Raw genomic sequence first — 18,299 nt, 5'->3', positions numbered from 1 at the left:
AATACTGACTTGCCAATAGGAAGACTTCTCTAATATTAACTATGCTACCAAAATGTTATGGATATTCAGAAGGCTTTGTAATGAACCAGAACCTATTTTTTTAAAAATCAAAAAGTCCTCTTCTATTGCTCCTTCTTGTAACTATGCATTGTGTGATATAGTACATGTTATTATTGGACTATTGTCAGCTGCAATCAAGAGCCCTTATTTTACCTTACTGTGGTTTCATAAGAGAGGCAACATATTGACAGCAATATAACTCATGTTGGTGTTATATATTACTATTATTATTTATGAAGTACTAAAGGTTAAATCTTTATATACAGGGAAAACCTGGAAAAGATGGTGAAAAAGGAGAAAAAGGGAGTCCTGTAAGTACTTACCTGCAATTTTGAAAAGCAACCAACTGTTACCTTTCCTGGTTTATGATTATCATTGCTTTATCTGTTCCATTTTAGGGTTTTCCGGGTGATTCAGGATTCCCAGGACTTCCTGGCCGAGAGGGCATGAAGGTAAATGGTGACAAAAATATTGAGGGTTTGCCTTCATTTTGTAGTTCAACCCAGGAGTTGTTCCTTTTTTTCCCCCTAGAATAAAAGATTATGGACTCAAAGGAAAAAGTACTTATCCTCTATAAGGGTAAAGAAAACCGCACACGTAGAACTTTATTTATTACTTGTGTGCATGAATTTTCCAAGGTGGATACATAAAATGTTCTACTCATTCATGCATTTGTGTCTTTTTATTTTATTGTAGATTAATTTCCCCCAACTATAAAACAACAGAAAATGCAGGATGGAAGAAAGTAAAGCTTACCTATTATTGTATAACCCACACAGAAATGGTCAGAGTTAACATTTGTCCTGTGCATACACACTTGCATACACTTTTTAAAAAATGGGATTGCACAGTCATATCGCTTCTTCACTTGATATAGCACAGATATATTTTGATGTCAGTAAATGTAGTTCTACATTAACATTTTTAATGCCCCTGCTTTTGCATGGTATTTGAGTTATTTCCAGATTTTCACTGTTACAAACATTTTGTTCACTTATCTGATTATTTCCCTGTCATAAATTGTCCAAAGTGGAATTGTGGGGTCAATGGTTAGACTGTTTTCTTGAGCTGTGCCATATGCCATCATATTGTCCCTAGAAAGACACTTCCGTGAGTCTTTCATTTGGCAGCTGGTTGTTTTCAAACTTTTAAAAAGATTTGTGAATTTGAGTGGCATGAAAAAACTCATTGTTTTTAAATTTTTCCCTTTTAAGCATGCATCTAGATAATGTAAATCTCTACTGAAATTAGAAATAATTTTGAAATAGTCATCACTGACAGTGAGTGAAAAACTAAGGAGAGAACCTCTAGGTTTATTTACTATAGTCAAGGTCAAAAGGAAAAAATCCCTTACTAATAATGAAATTTTCTGAGAAGGTAAATTCTGTAGATTTTAAAAGGTAAATATGTTTAGAGTATATTAACTAAAATATTTTAAATCCTATAGATGTTCCTAAAATCTCTTCTCATTTTCATATAAGAACTACTGAAACTTCCAATTCTGGTTTAATGATTCAGTTTAACACCTTAGTTTAAAAGGAAACATATATTTGTGAAATAATGTCCATATCTTTGAACATTTTAAAGTATTACTCTGATACAAGTATAAGAATATTATATATAAAAGAGTTTATTTCTTTGAGTTTTTGTCTAGTATAGATTAAATTAATTTCAAAGTGATCAGAATTTATTTGCCCATGTTTGTTATTAATGCTACATTGTAAGGGAAAAGAAAACATCCAGATGGGCTTATATTACAGCTTCTAGTGCAAATTTGGAAATTTTATACCTAAAACCTCAAATAAAATTATTTCTTCAAGAAAATATAGTTAGACATCATAACCTTTCATTATCATTTTATTTCATTTCTTTTTTTTTCACTTCATTTAAACACAGCAAACTGACTTCTTTAAAAAATGATTCTGTTAAAGTTCTCTGAGGGAGCATGAAATCAACAGAACAAACGCTGTGAACTCTTTCTGTAAAGTGATTAACTTCCAATTTCTGATTTGTAAAAATTCTGATTTCCATATATCATATTGTGCAAAGCAAAATGAAGCGTCTTCCTATCTATTTTAGTAGTCCCATAGCCCTTTAAGTTAATCAGACATGAGAGATACCAAGGAGAGGAAAATCATTTTATCGTATGGCGTGCACATCTCTATTTTCCTAGAAAAAGGAAAGTCTAATCCTGCTTTCTTCAGGGCAGTCTGGCCAGTAATATATACAAGTTCAGTTATTTTTTTCCTTTGTAGGGAGAAAAGGGCGAAGCAGGCCCTCCAGGACCCCCTGGAATTGTAAGTAAAAGTCATGTGTGTTGCTCTGTGAGAATTGTTAAATAAAGGAGACAAGTAAGATGGGGCTACGTTGTTACATATGACACATGCTCTAGAACATTTTCTAGCATTGCGTTTTTATGTGACGCGGGATGCCTATCATTTGAAATAATAATTTTATATTTTGTATTGTGTGGAGTTTGATATTTACTTTTTATTTCATTTCGATCTTTTCTGCCTTAAGAGTCCTTAAGCCACTGAAAATGAAAAGATTGATTTATGGGGAAGAATAATAGCAACATGTTTTAAAACTATTTTTTGAAAAAATAGTCTATTAAAGAACATTTTAATGAGAGAAACAGACTGCATTTGAGCAGACATAATTTGACTATTCTTGTAAGACAATTTTTATTTTCACAAGTAACATTTGCTTTCCATATTTTTATATATTTGCAATCAATGATGGAACATTTTTTTTCTTCTTAAAAAATATTCTTCTTGTTCACAAGTTAGCTTTAAATGATAGATGATAGTTTTCAACACCCTATTGGATGTTTTGCCCCACATCCTTTCTGAAACAATAAACTGTTACCCTTCTCATTTGCTGCCCTTCTCCATGGCCATAGAATGTGGTCATGAGTGTGTTTCTACAGGCAATTTTGCATGGATGTGGGTGATGCTTGTATAATTTCCTCAGACTAGGTTAAAGAATGAGATTGTTGGATCTAAGTGTTGAGACTCCTTAATGCTTTGAATACGTCCATGTGTATTTGTAGTTCTCTGTTCTCTATTTGTGGTGCCACCAGCCACAGGTGAATATCACCTCTAAAAGTTTCATTATATTTGCTAATTTACTTGACGCCTATTAGGCAAGATGCAATAGTTGACTTTATCGTTCTTGAAGTTCACTCATTTAGAGTTTGAGGGAACTAGTTTGCTATTTGTGAATGAGGCCCACAGTCCATTACTTTTTACCTCTATCCCTTATGATCTTCAGGAAACTCCCATTTTTGGCCATTTTATTTATTTTAATAAATAAAGGCAAGAGCAAAAAAGATCTCCTCCAATAAAAAATCTTGAGTGCTTCTGTTTTTTATTGCCTGAGGGAATTTAAGAAAGGTCTTCTGATTAAAAAAAAGCTTTAAAATGAAATATTCACCTTATGGCTTATATGTACATTTAGAAAATTCCAAACCTAAACAGCAAAATTAATAGTATGATGACGTTAACCCACTGGAATGCTATGATAGATGTGACCAGGCAAATTATTACAAAGGGAAGCAGAACTGCTGCAAATTTTTCTTCAAGAGGGACATTATACAATATTCATTTTATATATTTTTGAGACTCCTTTTCATCTTTTTTTTCCTTTTCATATATCTTGAAATAATAAAAGAACTTATAATTCTTCTTCTATGCTGCTGTACAGCTTTCTGCTGCTCCCATGTCACATGGTTGATCTTTTCTTCTTCTATTTAGGTGATAGGCACTGGACCACTGGGAGAAAAAGGAGAACGGGGTTACCCAGGAACTCCAGGGTTGAGAGGAGAGCCAGGCCAAAAAGGTAAATTTCTTTCCTTCTTCTTTCCTTCCCTTTCTCTTTCCCTCCCTCCATCTGTTTGTTTCCCTTCCCTTCCCTTTCATTTCCTTTCCCTTCTTTTTCCTTTCTCTCTCTCTCTCTGTCCCTCCATTCCTTCCCTCCATCCTCTCTTTCTCAATCTCCTGTGCTTTCTTTTCTTTCTTCTTCCATTTTGACCTGCGCTCAATCACATGTTGGAAGCATTTGTGTACCTCACACAATTAACTCTTTGGTGGCAGAGTCTGAAATTCAGGTTTCTACTTCAGTGTCATGTTGGGTAGCAAGGAGCTTTAATCCTCTGACTTTGTAGATTCAGGAGCACAGCAGTTCCACAAAAGATCCTCAGATGGTTTGAGCACAGCTTTCTGTGTTCCCCATTGGACATAGATACACATGGAGCAACCGAACGAGAGTTTTAGCAAGGAAATCTAAAGTATATCAACAGTGAACTGTTCTCAGTTTGTCCAATTTCTCTTTTAAGGTTTCCCAGGAATACAAGGCCAACCAGGTCCTCCAGGTAAGTATACTTTGCTGCTTTTAAAAATATTTTGTATGTCTTTGTGGTTTATATCCTGAACATGTTTATCATGTACATTAGATATTTGTATAAAATATCTGGCAATATTATTGCACAGTTTTCTAACCATGGTAAAAAGATTGTTCATAGCTAAGTGTCCATTTTGTACTTATGAGTTACTGATTAACATGTAATTCATAAATAGATGACTTCTTTCCAATCAAGTCAAAATACCCTCCCAGATCTAAAGGTCTCCGCGATCTTATTCACACTGGACTATTTCAACCTCGTTTCCACAGGAAATTTCCAGAGGCTTCCCCGTTTCTAAAGCAGACTTGTTCATTCTACTTCAGCATCTTTGCTCCCATTTTCCCTTTTCCAGCCTGCCTTTGGTTCTCCGCCTGAACACGAGACTCCAGGACGAAACCTTTGGCAGCTCTAGTCCACTCTGATATGGCTCTTCTCTGGAGTCCTGCGTCATTCAGCATATATATACTATAAATTGTTTCACACGTGCTAGTTTTGTCTTTTCTGATAGATTTTATATTCCAAAGGCTGGGGATTGTATTTTTATGCATGCATGTGTGCATGTGTGGGTGTGGTTGTGAATGCATGTGTAGTTTCCCCCAGTTCTTACAATAGATAAAGTAAGCATTCTGATATAAACTGTCAAGTGCTCTAGAATTTGTAGTTCCCTTGTGTGCTCGTAGTCCTTATGAGTTCTCCCATGCTCTGCCCACCTGTCTCGTCCCCACCCACCCCATGCTCCGCCCACCTGTCTCGTCCCCACCCACCCCATGCACGCACACCTGTCTCGTCCCCACCCACCCCATGCACGCACACCTGTCTCTCTTTCCCTATCTGAGATTTGTACGAGTAACGACTCAAGGCAAATTTCTTCATCTGCTTCTTCTTCCCCCCTGCTTACTAAAACATTGTGGATCTACCCTAAAACTATGCCCTTTCTCTCTTTTCAACCACTTTTTTCTTTGATTATAAAATTACTGGATCTTTCTACCCTTCTGGTGACCATCCACTTCACTTTTCCTTTTAGCTGATGCCATATTTACTTTCTATAACCATTAAAATTCCACTGAAAGTATACTGTAGAGGTCTTCTTGGCTTATCCCTTGCCAAAATCAACATTCTCTTTTCAATCCATGTCCGCATCCCCCACTTTTTACTTGACGCTGTTGATTGCTGTCTGTGTCTCAACTGATTATCTGCCTTCAACACCGAGGCGCTGAATTGTTAGACTGGCCTCCTGTCTGTATTTTTTCTTTCCAATTTTTTTTTTTTTTTATTAACGGAAAGAAAAAAAAGAAATTAACACAACATTTAGAAATCATACCATTCTACATATGCACTCAGTAATTCTTAACATCATCACATAGATGCATGATCATTGTTTCTTAGTACATTTGCATCGGTTTAGAGGAACTAGCAACACAACAGAAAAAGATATAAAATGTTAATATAAACAAAAGAAATAAAAGTAGTAGTAATAGTAAAAAACAACAACAACAAACAAACCAACAAGCAAACAAAAACAAAAAAAAACCCTATAGCTCAGATGCAGCTTCATTCAGTATTTTAACATGATTACTTTACAATTAGGTATTATTGTGCTGTCCATTTTTGAGTTTTTGTATCTAGTCCTGTTGCACAGTCTGTATCCCTTCAGCTTCAATTACCCATTGTCTTACCCTGTTTCTAACTCCTGCTGAACTCTGTTACCAATGACATATTTCAAGTTTATTCTCGAATGTCCGTTCACAACAGTGGGACCATACAGTATTTGTCCTTTAGTTTTTGGCTGGATTCACTCAGCATAATATTCTCTAGGTCCATCCATGTTATTACATGGTTCACAAGTTTATCTTGTCTTAAAGCTGCATAATATTCCATCGTATGTATATACCACAGTTTGTTTAGCCACTCTTCTGTTGATGGAGATTTTGGCTGTTTCCATCTCTTTGCAATTGTAAATAACGCTGCTATAAACATTGGTGTGCAAATGTCCGTTTGTGTCTTTGCCCTTAAGTCCTTTGAGTAGATACCTAGCAATGGTATTGCTGGGTCGTATGGCAATTCTATATTCAGCTTTTTGAGGAACCGCCAAACTGCCTTCCACAGTGGTTGCACCCTTTGACATTCCCACCAACAGTGGATAAGTGTGCCTCTTTCTCCGCATCCTCTCCAGCACTTGTCATTTTCTGTTTTGTTGATAATGGCCATTCTGGTGGGTGTGAGATGATATCTCATTGTGGTTTTGATTTGCATTTCTCTAATGGCCAGGGACATTGAGCATCTCTTCATGTGCCTCTTGGCCATCCGTATTTCTTCTTCTGGTAGGTGTCTGTTTAAGTCTTTTTCCCATTTTGTAATTGGGTTGGCTGTCTTTTTGTTGTTGAGTTGAATAATCTCTTTATAAATTCTGGATACTAGACCCTTATCTGATATGTCATTTCCAAATATTGTCTCCCATTGTGTAGGCTGTCTTTCTACTTTCTTGATGAAGTTCTCTGATGCACAAAAGTGTTTAATTTTGAGGAGCTCCCATTTATTTATTTCCTTCTTCAGTGTTCTTGCTTTAGGTTTAAGGTCCATAAAACCACCTCCAGTTGTAAGATCCATAAGATATCTCCCAACATTTTCCTCTAACTGTTTTATGGTCTTAGACCTAATATTTAGATCTTTGATCCATTTTGAGTTAACTTTTGTATAGGGTGTGAGAGATGGGTCTTCTTTCATTCTTTTGCATATGGATATCCAGTTCTCTAGGCACCATTTATTGAAGAGACTGTTCTGTCCCAGGTGAGTTGGCTTGACTGCCTTATCAAAGATCAAATGTCCATAGATGAGAGGGTCTATATCTGAGCACTCTATTCGATTCCATTGGTCGATATATCTATCTTTATGCCAATACCATGCTGTTTTGACCACTGTGGCTTCATAATATGCCTTAAAGTCAGGCAGCGCGAGACCTCCAGCTTCGTTTTTTTTCCTCAAGATGTTTTTAGCAATTCGGGGTACCCTGCCCTTCCAGATAAATTTGCTTATTGGTTTTTCTATTTCTGAAAAATATGTTGTTGGGATTTTGATTGGTATTGCATTGAATCTGTAAATCAATTTAGGTAGGATTGACATCTTAACTATATTTAGTCTTCCAATCCATGAACACGGTACGCCCTTCCATCTATTTAGGTCTTCTGTGATTTAACAGTTTTTTGTAGTTTTCTTTATATAGGTTTTTTGTCTCTTTGGTTAAATTTATTCCTAGGTATTTTATTCTTTTAGTTGCGATTGTAAATGGGATTCGTTTCTTGATTTCTGCCTCAGCTTGTTCATTACTAGTGTATAGAAAAGCTACAGATTTTTGAATGTTGATCTTGTAGCCTGCTACTTTGCTGTACTCATTTATTAGCTCTAGTAATTTTGTTGTGGATTTTTCTGGGTTTTCTACATATAGTATCATATCGTCTGCAAACAGTGATAGTTTTACTTCTTCCTTTCCAATTTTGATGCCTTGTATTTCTTTTTCTTGCCTAATTGCTCTGGCTAGAACTTCCAACACAATGTTGAATAATAGTGGTGATAGTGGACATCCTTGTCTTGTTCCTGATCTTAGGGGGAAAGTTTTCAATTTTTCCCCATTGAGGATGATATTAGCTGTGGGTTTTTCATATATTCCCTCTATCATTTTAAGGAAGTTCCCTTGTATTCCTATCTTTTGAAGTGTTTTCAGCAGGAAAGGATGTTGAATCTTGTCAAATGCCTTCTCTGCATCAATTGAGATGATCATGTGATTTTTCTGCTTTGATTTGTTGATATGGTGTATTACATTAATTGATTTTCTTATGTTGAACCATCCTTGCATACCTGGGATGAATCCTACTTGGTCATGATGTATAATTCTTTTAATGTGTTGTTGGATACGATTTGCTAGAATTTTATTGAGGATTTTTGCATCTGTATTCATTAGAGAGATTGGTCTGTAGTTTTCTTTTTTTGTAATATCTTTGCCTGGTTTTGGTATGAGGGTGATGTTGGCTTCATAGAATGAATTAGGTAGTTTTCCCTCCACTTCGATTATGTTGAAGAGTTTGAGGAGAGTAGGTACTAATTCTTTCTGGAATGTTTGATAGAATTCACATGTGAAGCCGTCTGGTCCTGGACTTTTCTTTTTAGGGAGGTTTTGAATAACTAATTCAATCTCTTTACTTGTGATTGGTTTGTTGAGGTCGTCTATTTCTTCTTGAGTCAAAGTTGGTTGTTCCTGTCTTTCCAGGAACCTGTCCATTTCTTCTAAATTGTTGTATTTATTAGCGTAAAGTTGTTCATAGTATCCTATTATTACCTCCTTTATTCCTGTGAGGTCAGTAGTTATGTCTCCTCTTTCATTTCTAATCTTATTTATTTGCATCCTCTCTCTTCTTCTTTTTGTCAATCTTGCTAAGGGCCCATCAATCTTGTTGATTTTCTCATAGAACCAACTTCTGGTCTTATTGATTTTCTCTATTGTTTTCATGTTTTCAATTTCATTTATTTCTGCTCTAATCTTTGTTATTTCTTTCCTTTTGCTTGCTTTGGGATTAGTTTGCTGTTCTTTCTCCAGTTCTTCCAAGTGGACAGTTAATTCCTGCATTTTTGTCTTTTCTTCTTTTCTGATAAAGGCATTTAGGGCAATAAATTTCCCTCTTAGCACTGCCTTTGCTGCGTCCCATAAGTTTTGATATGTTGTGTCTTCATTTTCATTTGCCTCTAGGTATTTACTAATTTCTCTTGCAATTTCTTCTTTGACCCACTTGTTGTTTAAGAGTGTGTTGTTGAGCCTCCATGTATTTATAAATTTTCTGGCACTCCGCCTATTATTGATTTCCAACTTCATTCCTTTATGATCCGAGAAAGTGTTGTGTATGATTTCAATCTTTTTAAATTTGTTAAGACTTGCTTTGTGACCCAGCATATGGTCTATCTTTGAGAATGATCCATGAGCACTTGAAAAAAAGGTGTATCCTGCTATTGTGGGATGTAATGTCCTATAAATGTCTGTTAAGTCAAGTTCATTTATAGTAATATTCAGGTTCTCTATTTCTTTATTGATCCTCTGTGTAGATGTTCTGTCAATTGATGAGAGTGGTGAATTGAAGTCTCCAACTATTATGGTATATGTGTCTATTTCCCTTTTCAGTGTTTGCAGTGTATTCCTCACGTATTTTGGGGCATTCTGGTTCGGTGCATAAATATTTATGATTGTTATGTCTTCTTGTTTAATTGTTCCTTTTATTAGTATATAGTGTCCTTCTTTGTCTCTTTTAACTGTTTTACATTTGAAGTCTAATTTGTTGGATATTAGTATAGCCACTCCTGCTCTTTTCTGGTTGTTGTTTGCATGAAATATCTTTTCCCAACCTTTCACTTTCAACCTATATTTATCTTTGGGTCTAAGATGTGTTTCCTGTAGACAGCATATAGAAGGATCCTGTTTTTTAATCCATTCTGCCAGTCTATGTCTTTTAATTGGGGAATTCAGTCCATTGACATTTAGAGTTATTACTGTTTGGATAATATTTTCCTCTACCATTTTGCCTTTTGTATTATATATATCATATCTGTCTTTCCTTCTTTCTACACTTTTCTCCATGTCTCTCTCTTCTGTCTTTTTGTATCTGACTCTAGTGCTTCCTTTAGTATTTCTTGCAAAGCTGGTCTCTTGGTCACAAATTCTTTCAGTGACTTTTTGTCTGAGAATGTTTTAATTTCTCCCTCATTTTTGAAGGACAATTTTGCTGGATATAGGAGTCTTGGCTGGCAGTTTTTCTCTTTTAGTAACTTAAATATATCATCCCACTGTCTTCTAGCTTCCATGGATTCTGCTGAGAAATCTACACATAGTCTTATTGGGTTTCCCTTGTATGTGACGGATTGTTTTTCTCTCGCTGCCTTCAAGATCCTCTCTTTCTCTTTGACCTCTGACATTCTAACTAGTAAGTGTCTTGGGGAACGCCTATTTGTGTCTAATCTCTTTGGGGTGCGCTGCACTTCTTGGATCTGTAATTTTAGGTCTTTCATAAGAGTTGGGAAATTTTCAGTGATAATTTCTTCCATTAGTTTTTCTCCTCCTTTTCCCTTCTCTTCTCCTTCTGGGATACCCACTACACGTATATTTGTACGGTTCACATTGTCCTTGAGTTCCCTGATACCTTGTTCAAATTTTTCCATTCTTTTCCGGATAGTTTCTGTTTCTTTTTGGAGTTCAGATGTTTCATCCTCCAAATCACTAATTCTATCTTCTGTTTCTTTAAATCTGTCATTGTAGGTATCCATTGTTTTTTCCATCTTTTCTACTTTATCTTTCACTTCCATAAGTTCTGTGATTTGTTTTTTCAGTTTTTCTATTTCTTCTTTATGTTCAGCCCATGTCTTCTTCATGTCCTCCCTCAATTTATCGATTTCGTTTTTGAAGAGGTTTTCCATTTCTGTTCGTATATTCAGCATTAGTTGTTTCAGCTCCTGTATCTCATTTGAACTATTGGTTTCTTCGTTTGACTGGGCCATATGTTCAATTTTCTGAGCGTGATCCGTTATCTTCTGCTGGCGTCTGGGCATTTAGTCAGATTTCCCCGGGTGTTCGACCCCACAGGTTGAAAGATTTTTCTGCGCAGTCTCTGGGTTCTGTTCTTCCTATCCTGCCCAGTAGGTGGCGCTCGTGGCACACGCCTGTCTGTGGGTTCCACCAGCGAAAGTTGCTGTGGGTCCCTCAACTCTGGAAAATTTCCAATTTTTATGTTTTCGCCTCATACTAAGTAAATGGTTAAAACCCACACAGACTGCCTTCACTTCTTTTTTCTGCCTTCAACACATGGATTTGTGGGTTAACAATTTTAAGTGATTCAAGTTAAATCAAGTTAGTATCTGTTCATCTTTCTTCACAACTTCCATCCTTTATTTCCTTCTCCCCCCAAAGTCAGTGTGTCTTCTTTCTTTCATCCACTCACTTCTTTGTTCATATTAAGTCTTCCACACCATGGTTCCCTCATCTGCCCTTTTTTTCGTTTTCTCCATCTTCACAGCCAGATGCTGGATCCAGATTTTGGCATTTTCTTCACAAGAATAGCATTAACTTTTACTTTGACCTCCTTGAACCATTCTTTCAAGCTTTATAAAAAAAATATTCTCAACTATCACAGAACCATATTATCTTACCCTTAAGAAATGTGTACTGGTTAAAATTGACTTTATGCATTCAGACCTACATTAGTAACCTTGACTTTGAACCTTTCACAGTACCATTTTACCTGGTTTGATTACAGAGATAGAATATACCCTCTATAATGTTTTTACTCCTGCATTAAGAATATTGTATCACAGACTGAGATTCACAGATTTCAATGTCTACATAATAGGTCCTTTTTCCTTAAGTTAACTTATAGGAAGCATTTGACAGTCAGCATTTATATGGTAAGAAATGTGCCAGTTTTTTTTGGTCTAGAGTAGCTCCCTATTCATTGATAGTCCACTAGCCATTTTATTCTGAACAGTTAACCAAATTAGATTAGTTTGTGTTATAGATATTAAAATTTGTGTTTGTGATAATTTACATGAAATTTTGTTCTGGTTAAGGGTTCCCTTTGCCAGGAAAGGTTGGTGCTCCTGGATTCCCTGGTGACAGAGGAGAAAAAGGTGACCAGGGATTTCCAGGCTTGTCTTTACCTGGACCAAGTGGAAGAGATGGGCTCCAAGGCCCTCCTGGGCTCCCTGGGCCCCCTGGGCAGCCAGGCTATACAAGTAAGTTCTCTCTGGGATAGTTTCCTATGGTGTCTAGTCAGAGGACCGGCTGCGATGGCAGAGCTGGTCTGGGGACCATGTCAGCTCTCTTGAGTTAGAGTGATTGACTGATGAGAACCTCAGAGGCCCAACTGCATAATAATTATATTCCACTTGTGTATCTTTACAGAATTAAGCATGCTTAAAATAATGAAGTGTAAAAATAAAAAATGAAAAAAATTGGTTTAAAGAAATAAGAAACATGTGAATTAACCAGCCCTGAGTTTCCTGGCATCTAAGGTGAACAAGTGAAGTTGAGTTCTCTAGTTCTCATTGAAAGCAGGGGACATTCTAGTTCCTCTGGATACAAATTAAAACTAAGGCTGAAAACCAGGAGTAAGTGAGTGCGTGGGTACGAGCTGTGCGGCAAATATGGTAACATAAAACATGACTTCAAGCTTGAATGATTTTTCACATGTATTTTTCTTACATCAACCCTCCATAAAAGCTGAGAACATAACATTAAACCCTTGATTCATTTAAAGTGGTTCTATGATCCCAAAGTGATAATACATCAGAGCATCAGAAAACTCAGGATTTAAATGAACAAGTTTAATAGAAGTTACTCCTATCTCCAAAGCAGGCCTTTGAATGCTACTGGACCACAACCAGTTGTGTCAGGTAGCTTGCCTTACATGCTAAACTCTGTGTTGTTGATTAAAGAGGGAACCATGTGTTTTAAGTATCAGGTGAGATTTATTTGCTGGAATTCCCAAACATCTTTATTAAAAGGAATTCTCATGGATGAGGTTACTTATGGAGGCTTATTATATACTAAATGGAGCAAGTGATTCCAGATTTGAAACTTCGCTGGGAGAGGATCATGATGAATTTCTTTTGACATATTGGTAATAGGTAGGGAAAATGGACCAACCATAGGTAACTATGCAACTACCTCCTTTTCTATCATGAGTCTGTGAAATGTGGAGAACAAAGATGAGATACTGAAGAAAACCTACAGAAACTCAACCCCCAAATCAGTTTTTCTCTATGTGTGAGAGAAGGCTGAGCATCAAAAGAGTCTTAGGGTTACTTATTCATTAAACAGATATTTCAGTGCCTAATTTGTGCCAGGCACTATTCTAGGAGATACAGCAATGACAAAACACATAAAAATTACAGTCCCCATTGAGCATACAATCTAAGGGGGAAGAAAGACATAAACCAAATAAGAAGTAAACTGCACGGTATGGAGATGGTAAGTGCTAAGAACAAAACAGAGCAGAGTAAGGCAATATGGAGTCCCAGCGGTGGGAGTGGGCTGGCATCATGGAGTCGTAATTTTAAATAGGGTGCTCAGCACATACATGAAGAAGATAAGGAGCCATTCTTGGGAAAATCTGGGAGAAGAGCGTTTCTGTTGGATTTCATATAAATATTGTACTTTCCACGATGGTTAATTGAGTAGGAATTGATAAACTAGCTGAACTCATTGTTTATCTGCCATTCTGATTTTCCAGGGTGCCCTTTGAAGTCAATATAAAAAATCCATAATAATCTTATATCTGACAACATCCCAGAATTAGGGAATTATTATATGCTAGGCTTGCAGCGCTGAAGAAATATCAGTTCTCTGTAATCAAGTCATTTAGCGGTTGCTCTTTGAAGCGTAAAAGTTGACTCTTTTTTTTGTCCATGACCATCATTCTAAATTGATGAGAATAGGTTGAAGGGTCATGAAGGAGTTGAACAGAAAAGGAAACCACAAGAGCAGGGGACGTAGTTGGCTGCAGAGTCCACATGACAGGCGGTTATCACCACCTTAGGCTTTCTGGCTGCCTGCACTTTATTGGGGGAAGTGCACTAAAAGCAAACAGGGAGGCAAGAAGTCTTTCTCCCTCAGACTTCAATTCTTACGCACTTGAAACCTGCTTTTTCTGCTGAGCACGAAACAAAGTGATGAAACAGGGAGGCATTTGCTCATTTTAGTTATTCTTGTTCAGGAGAGCAAAAGCCACCATTGCCCACCTGATTCCTTATAAAAAATTGAGAAAGCTGAATGGGACAGCTGGAAATGTTGACTCTGGTTAATGCATCCAAGCCTGAGTGAGAAAACCCAGGCGGACCAGAAATCCATTTTACTGTAAGGGAGCTGAGGATGTTCAGATGACTGCTGTCTTCCTTCTCTCATCATTAGGAGACAGTCTGAAGGGAAGATTAAGAAACTTGTGCTCTAACTCATAAATGTTTGGATTATAGTCATGATGAGAATGTTCCAACAGAAGCAGCATGTAAAATTTCTTACTCTGTCATTTTTCTTAAAAAAATCAGAGAAGGAACTGTAAACTCTCCAGCAGTCTGGAGTATATAAAATATTAAACAATACTTATTATTCTTAGTAACCACAACATATGCTGTTTGCATTACTGTAATTTATTTTTGTGTTTCTTTTCATACATACATGATGCTCAGGATTGAATATTACCTAACTTAGAGGCATTTTTCCATAAACAACCTCTATCTATAAAACAATGGTTACTTTGCTATAAATTTGCTTAGGAAAAAAAAAACAGAATAAAATTCCTCAAGTTTCAGCTTTAACTTTACCCTATGTATGACCATGGTCACATCTCTTAATTTTTTTTGAGCCTCAATTTCTTAATCTGTGAAATAAGGATGATGGTACCTACTTTGCTTGACAAAAATGAAATGTGTAGGGAAGGGATTAGTGAGTTGAAAAATACTTTAGAGTTGTAAAATAGGGATTTTAGCAGTGATTGTAATGATGAGTGGATGACATAACTGTGTGTGTTACTCATGTTTTGTACGTTGATATGGTAAGACTGTTTTGAAGAAAACCTAAGCTGGGTTTCAAATACTTATCAAATAGCCTAAAAGTTTTTGGTTTTATAATAGAGATTATAAAATAAATTTATAATAGATTTGACTTGAGGGTCAAAATACCAAGTTACAGTTTAGGGAGAATGATGCTATAATTTTTTTTTTTTATAATTAATCTCAGATGGAATTGTGGAATGTCAGCCTGGACCACCAGGTGATCAGGGTCCCCCGGGAAAACCAGGACAGCCAGGATTGACTGGGGAAATTGGACAGAAAGGTAAGAGATTTTTAATTTTTTAGAAGAGATTGTTGTGTTCATTTATATGATATTTTTCCACATACTTGATGACCTTGGAGTGGCATTAGAGTAGGCGTAGATATTTTCTTCCTGTATTTGGAGCTACCCGCCTAATCTGCTCATAAAATAATTGTCTCTCTACAAATCTCTTGAGTTTGTCTTGATCTGGGCTTTAGAGAAAGACCTATCATTTGGGAGGGAAATATGAAAACGTAGTCCTTAAGGTCAGAATTTTTGCTTTTTGATGTTTCCGTGGACAATAAAATCAATCTGCCTAATATGAAAGCAGATTAAGCTCTTAGTCAGATCAATATATTGGCGCAATCTTTCAGAGCAAAGTTTGAGAATTTCTTTCTTCAAGAACACAGGTCTTCCTTTAAGCCAAATCACAAATCTGTTCATGGAATGCTTACTCCCCACTCTAAGCCATGTTTGCATAATTGATGTGGACAAATCTGCTGCTGATAGATAGATCAGTTTTGTTCTGGCTCTGAATTTCATCTTTAGTTTTTTCAAGTGTGTGCTATGATATCAACTGAGAATGCATATTTGATCTCTTTAGTAGTCTTGGGAAAAGAGGTGGATTATCACTGCATTTACAGTCCTGCTTTAGTGTATATTAAACAATGGATGTCTCAGTATTGAGATGCCTATTAATGACTGGAGAGAAGAACAAATAGGAGACTGCTCCAAAATATCAAGCCCATTGTGTGCTGTTTCTGCCTTTGGTTTGTAAAGAATGTTGGTTTTCAAAAGTCTGAAACACAAATCCTCCATGGAAAACAATTTCAGCTAACAGAGAGAAATTTGACAGCCACAAAAACTGCAGAATCTTCGATAGAAGTGTTCTTAGAAGTCATCTGAAGTGTGCCACTAATCAGAGCCCATTTGTCATTTGTTTCTGAGTCTTCTGGTTACCAAGTGCTTAGTGCTTTCTGAGATGGACTGTTCCATTTTGTGATAAATCTAATGGTCAGAAGGTTCTTTATACTAAGATCTTATTTACCCATCCTGTGAATCCTAAAAGAAGCTTTCTTTCTTTCTTCCCTGTGTATTTCTGCTATAGAACCATCAGCCTATCCAGATTTTAGTTTGTTAGTTTATTGACTACCCACTTCTAGTGTTGAAAGCAGAGAAACCCATGGAACTTCCACACAGACAGAACATAGCTGAGTTGTTACCTGAGTTGTATTGTTTCCCGTGAATCAGTTCCCATTCTGCCCTGTGGAAGAACATAAGATGAAAAAGTGTGCCTCTGTACACATTTCAGGGATGAGGAGCTACCCATATCGCTCCCATTTCCATTTCTGAGAGTAGGACCTGCTAGAATGGACTGTGCAGTTATAGTGCCTGAGGTTGGAGCAGGAGCCTGCTGGGGAGAGAAGGGAAAAGGTAATAAAGACACACCTAGTATACATTTTTACCCACATTCATGATTTCCTCTATATCCTGCTCGATTTATTCCTTGAAACCAGATATTTTAAGGTCTAAGACACAGGTATATCTAAGATACCATTAGACCTTTTAGCCTAGTTTGAAAGTTAAGTCATAAGAGGTTAGAATTTCCAAAAAAGAGCATTTTCTCCTCTTTCTGTGCTACAGTCTCTCTTCTACTCTATCTCTTCATGTCCAGTCAGGTATTGGTCCTTACTTTTGTGGTTTCTTACTCATATTGATTAGCCATCAGCCAGAAACACAGATTTAAGATCTAGGAGAGTTAGTTCACTAAAAAAATAATAAAGCAAAGAGAAAAAGATGGGGAGATTTGGAGTTAGAGATGAAATTATCTTTTCAGGCTGATAGGCAAAGTTGATTTTCCGGATCACTTTTTTAGTTAGGCAGCCCCTGTCCTTTTGCAGGGTGGAAGGACTAGAACTCATTAAAAAGCAAAATGTGCTTACATGTTAAGTGTGTTGAGGGGAGTGGCCTGTTCAGTGACCTGCCTTTTCCCAGAAGAAAGAAAGGCATACACAGCAGACCGTAAAATTTCAACTCATTAGCAAATAGAGCCATTTGGAGGAGGTGATGGATAATTGAGAAAATAAAAATTTAAATATAACACTATTAATGTCAACCGTCTTTGTCATCTTCTGCTCTACCAATGGACCACAAAGACTTCTGTCCATATATTACCTACAAATACCTCTGTTTCCTTTTTAGGTCAAAAAGGAGAGGGTTGCCTCGTCTGTGATATAGAAGGACTCCGTGGGCCTCCAGGGCCGCAGGGACCCCAAGGAGAAATAGGTAAGACCCCAAATGTGGAAAGCATCATTCCAGTATTTACTTCAGTGGGTTGGCATCTTCACAGCAAAATAGCTTATTCCACTGGGAGATCTGATTTTTCTGCATTTGGAATTAAAGAATAATAATGAGAATTTTAAACCATCCTTTCAGGATTTATTCACATTGTTAAAAATAATCAAAATGGCCTATGATTTTAGCACTGTAAAAATTTCCTAGTAAGAGGATAGCATCATATTGATTTTTTCAACTCCACAAATTTAGTTATATTTTTATGGCATGTTTTCTTAAAGTGGTTGGAGTTGAACTTGTGTTACTCTTACTTCAGTGCTGTCTGTAGGCATTTAGGGTCACTTTTTCCCTTTCTGAGTCCATTTTGGGCATTTTAGTTACTCTCTTGAGTAGTAACATCCATCTGTATTGTATAAGGACTTTTACATTTTTGGATCTTTAAAAAGGGTTATGACTTATTTGGACATCATTTTATGAATAAGGTGCTCTAATTTTTTTTTCCTGTCTCTTATGAAAGGTTTTCCGGGACAGCCAGGGGCCAAAGGAGACAGGGGTTTACCTGGAAGGGATGGTCTTGAAGGATTGCCTGTAAGTGAACCTGCTAGAATTCATATACATATTAGAAATTGCCACCAAACAAAAAACGAAGCTGTTTTTTTTTTGCATGCCTGCAAATACGACATCTACCCTATTTGAAGACTTAAA

General features: G+C 36.6%; 1 protein-coding gene across 1 annotated transcript in view; it reads left to right on the top strand.

Annotated features, from left to right (window-relative positions):
* Nucleotides 1-18,299, top strand: part of COL4A1 (collagen type IV alpha 1 chain) — a 167,807-nt gene that overhangs the window by 106,043 nt on the left and 43,465 nt on the right. Inside the window, exons 16-24 of the mRNA XM_077158667.1 lie at nucleotides 327-371; nucleotides 459-512; nucleotides 2,316-2,357; nucleotides 3,816-3,900; nucleotides 4,397-4,432; nucleotides 12,059-12,223; nucleotides 15,225-15,320; nucleotides 17,502-17,585; nucleotides 18,112-18,182. Coding sequence (XP_077014782.1) covers nucleotides 327-371; nucleotides 459-512; nucleotides 2,316-2,357; nucleotides 3,816-3,900; nucleotides 4,397-4,432; nucleotides 12,059-12,223; nucleotides 15,225-15,320; nucleotides 17,502-17,585; nucleotides 18,112-18,182 — 678 coding nt within the window. The remainder of the gene's footprint in view (nucleotides 1-326; nucleotides 372-458; nucleotides 513-2,315; nucleotides 2,358-3,815; nucleotides 3,901-4,396; nucleotides 4,433-12,058; nucleotides 12,224-15,224; nucleotides 15,321-17,501; nucleotides 17,586-18,111; nucleotides 18,183-18,299) is intronic.

This window comes from Tamandua tetradactyla, chromosome 4 (genome assembly GCF_023851605.1).
Source record: "Tamandua tetradactyla isolate mTamTet1 chromosome 4, mTamTet1.pri, whole genome shotgun sequence".
Classification (NCBI taxonomy): Eukaryota; Metazoa; Chordata; class Mammalia; order Pilosa; family Myrmecophagidae; genus Tamandua; species Tamandua tetradactyla.
The sequence above is the reverse complement of the archived record's forward strand: the minus strand, read 5'-3'. Positions and strand labels throughout refer to the sequence as shown.